Source organism: Eurytemora carolleeae, unplaced genomic scaffold (assembly GCF_000591075.1).
Source record: "Eurytemora carolleeae unplaced genomic scaffold, Eaff_2.0 scaffold662, whole genome shotgun sequence".
Taxonomy (NCBI): Eukaryota; Metazoa; Arthropoda; class Copepoda; order Calanoida; family Temoridae; genus Eurytemora; species Eurytemora carolleeae.
In genome coordinates this window covers 23,750-27,170 of record NW_019396880.1, presented here as the reverse complement: position 1 = coordinate 27,170, position 3,421 = coordinate 23,750, and the positions used below count along the sequence as shown (strand labels likewise).

Sequence of the window (3,421 nt, the reverse complement as noted above, 5' to 3'; positions counted from 1 at the left end):
TCAATGCTTTGCATCCTTTGCATTCTTTGCATCCTTTCCATTCTTTGCATCTTTTACATTCTTTGCATCGTTTCCATTCTTTGCATCCTTTCCATTCTTTGCATCCTTTCCATTCTTTGCATCCTTTGCATACTTTTCATTCTTTGCATCCTTTGCATCCTTGGCATCCTTTGCCTTCTTTGCATCCTTTGCATCCTTTGCATTCTTTGCATCCTTTGCATCCTTTTCATTCTTTGCATCCTTTGCATCCTTTGCATCCTTTTCATTCTTTGCATCCTTTGCATCCTTTGCATTCTTTGCATCCTTTGCATCCTTTCCATTCTTTGAATCCTTTCCATTCTTTGCATCCTTTGCATCCTGCGCATCCTTCGCATCCTTTGCATTCTTTGTATCCTTTGCATCCTTTGCATCCTTTGCATTCTTTGTATCCTTTGTATCCTTTGCATCCTTTCCATTCTTTGAATCCTTTCCATTCTTTGCATCCTTTGCATCCTGTGCATCCTTTGCATCCTTTGCATCCTTTGCATCCTTTGCATTCTTTTCATCCTTTGCATTCTTTACATCCTTTCCATTCCTTGCATCCTTTCCATTCTTTGAATCCTTTCCATTCTTTGCATCCTTTGCATCCTTTGCATCCTTTGCATTCTTTGCATCCTTTGGATCCTTTCCATTCTTTGAATCCTTTGCATCCTTTGCATCCTTTTCATTCTTTCTATCCTTTACATTCTTTGCATCCTTTGAATCCTTTGCATCCTTTGCATCCTTTGCATCCTTTGCATCCTTTGCATCCTTTCCTTCCTTTGCATCCTTTTCATTCTTTGCATCCTTTGCATCCTTTGCATTCTTTGCATTCTTTGCATCCTTTCCATTCTTTGAATCCTTTCCATTCTTTGCATCCTTTGCATCCTGTGCATCCTTTGCATCCTTTGCATTCTTTGTATCCTTTGCATCCTTTGCATCCTTTCCATTCTTTGTATCCTTTGCATCCTTTACATCCTTTGCATCCTTTGCATCCTTTGCATCCTTTGCATTCTTTTCATCCTTTGCATTCTTTACATCCTTTCCATTCCTTGCATCCTTTCCATTCTTTGAATCCTTTCCATTCTTTGCATCCTTTGCATCCTTTCCATTCTTTGAATCCTTTGCATCCTTTGCATCCTTTGCATCCTTTTCATTCTTTCTATCCTTTCCATTCTTTGAATCCTTTGCATCCTTTGCATCCTTTGCATCCTTTTCATTCTTTCTATCCTTTACATCCTTTGAATCCTTTGCATCCTTGCATCCTTTGCATCCTTTGCATCCTTTCCTTCCTTTGCATCCTTTCCATCCTTTTCATTCTTTCCATCCTATCCATTCTTTCCATACTTTACATCCTTTCCATCCTTTTCCTTCAATATTTTTATCCTGTTCATTCCGTCCTTTCCATCCTTTCTGTCCTTTCCGTCCTTTCTGCCCTTTCCATCATTTCTATCCTTTCCATCTTTTCTATCCTTTCCATTCTGTCCATCCTTTCATCCTTTTATCCATCCTTTCCATCCTTTCCATCCTTTCCATTATTTCCATCCTTTGTATCCTTTCCATCCTTTCAATCCTTCCAATTCTTTCCATCTTTTCCATTATTTCCATCCTTTGCATCCTTTCCATCCTTTACATCCTTTCCATCCTTTCCACCCTTTACATCCTTTCCATCCTTTCCATCCTTTTCATCCTTACCATCCTTTACATCCTTTCCATCCTTTCCATCCCTTCCATCATTTCCATCCTTTCCATCCTTTCTATCCTTTCCATCCTTTCCATCCTTTCCATCCATTCCATCCATTCCATCCATTCCATCCTTTCCATCCTTTCTGTACCCATTACAAGGTTTGTACTGTGTTTCTAATCTTTCACATTAATTGTATAGATTAAGTACTCACACGACTCCATTACTAAACCCTTTCCTCTTCACTAACAAGCGGAGATATATTCATACAAAATACAAATAATATGTATATTAAGCTCAACATATCATTTTCTACTAATATACATGTTTTTCTGCATAAAGAATATATAATTTGACACACATTGATAACCATTTATGCATGTTAAGAAATGAGATTAATGATATGCATGATGATATTTATCTAAAAGAATAGTTTTTTAATGATGATGTTGCTTGCGAATGTTTTATGTGCCTTAACTTTTTTATTTTAATAAAATATTTGATTGAGCGCCTTAAAGCCGCGGTATGTGTGTCATAGAGAATTAGACATTTTGTTGAACCGGAAGTACAAGATACAGTTTCCGGAAATACAAAAGAAAAGAAACCTATTGTAAGCTATAAGCATGCCAGGTGTCATTTTGAAAAACCTCCCTCTCACTTTTCCCCCCTCCTCTCTCCACATGATCCATCTTCCTATATCAATAACGAAGAATAGTTTGTTCACTGTTAAATGCATTAATTGTATCAAAGTTTTAATTTGATCAAATTTTTACATCGCATTTTCTTTTGAGCTTGTAAAGTATACACTTGTAATAAATGCTGTTTGAACATACCTATCTAAAATGCGGTGTATACATTGTCTGAGGATCTAACTGCTTTGGAACTTAACATTGTAACATATAGATTTGTAAATAGAGATCAGTTAGAATCAGAACTCCGCTTTAATTACAGTTTATAGTAATTGTACGTTGAGTATTCGGGTTGAGAGGGTTGAGAGCTTACCTCAGTATAGGGGAAAGATCGATTAAGTATTATGCACAAGAAGATCAAGGATTATACACAAGAAGATCAAGGATTATATACCAGGAGATCAAGGATATTACCCAAGTGGATCAAGGATTATACAAAAGTAGATCAAGGATTACACACAAGGAGATCAAGTATTATGCACAAGAAGATCAAGGATTATATACCAGGAGATCAAGGATATTACCAAGTGGATCAAGGATTATACAAAAGTAGATCAAGGATTACACACAAGGAGATCAAGTATTATGCACAAGAAGATCAAGGATTATACACAAGGAGATCAAGGATTATACACAAGGAGATCAAGGATTATACACAAGGAGATCAAGGATTATACACAAGGAGATCAAGGATTATACACAAATGGATCAAGGATTATACACAAGTAGATCAAGGATTATACACAAGGAGATCAAGAATTATACACAAGAAGATTAAGGATTATACACAAGGAGATCAAGGATTATACACAACGAGATCAAGGATTTTACACAAGTAGATCAAGAATTATATGCATTCTGTACCCTGTGGGAGAAATGTAACTAATCTTTGGAAGTAGGAGGAGTGGATCTTGAAGATCACTAGTAATTTAAACATACTCATGTTGTGAGAAGAAATTAAAATTAAAAAATCTTTAGCGACATTTTTTATTAAAAAATGTAACTTAGTTAATAGTTAAAAGTCACGCAA

General features: G+C 36.0%; 1 protein-coding gene across 1 annotated transcript; it reads right to left on the bottom strand.

Moving 5' to 3' along the window:
* On the bottom strand, positions 1 to 2,593 carry LOC111709670 (cylicin-1-like). Its single transcript, XM_023483493.1, has 2 exons — positions 2,558 to 2,593; positions 1 to 1,167 (listed from the first exon to the last, which is right to left on the bottom strand). Exons 1-2 carry the CDS (start codon positions 2,591 to 2,593, stop codon positions 1 to 3), a joined length of 1,203 nt encoding a protein of 400 aa, XP_023339261.1.
* Between the last annotated feature and the right edge of the window lie 828 nt (positions 2,594 to 3,421).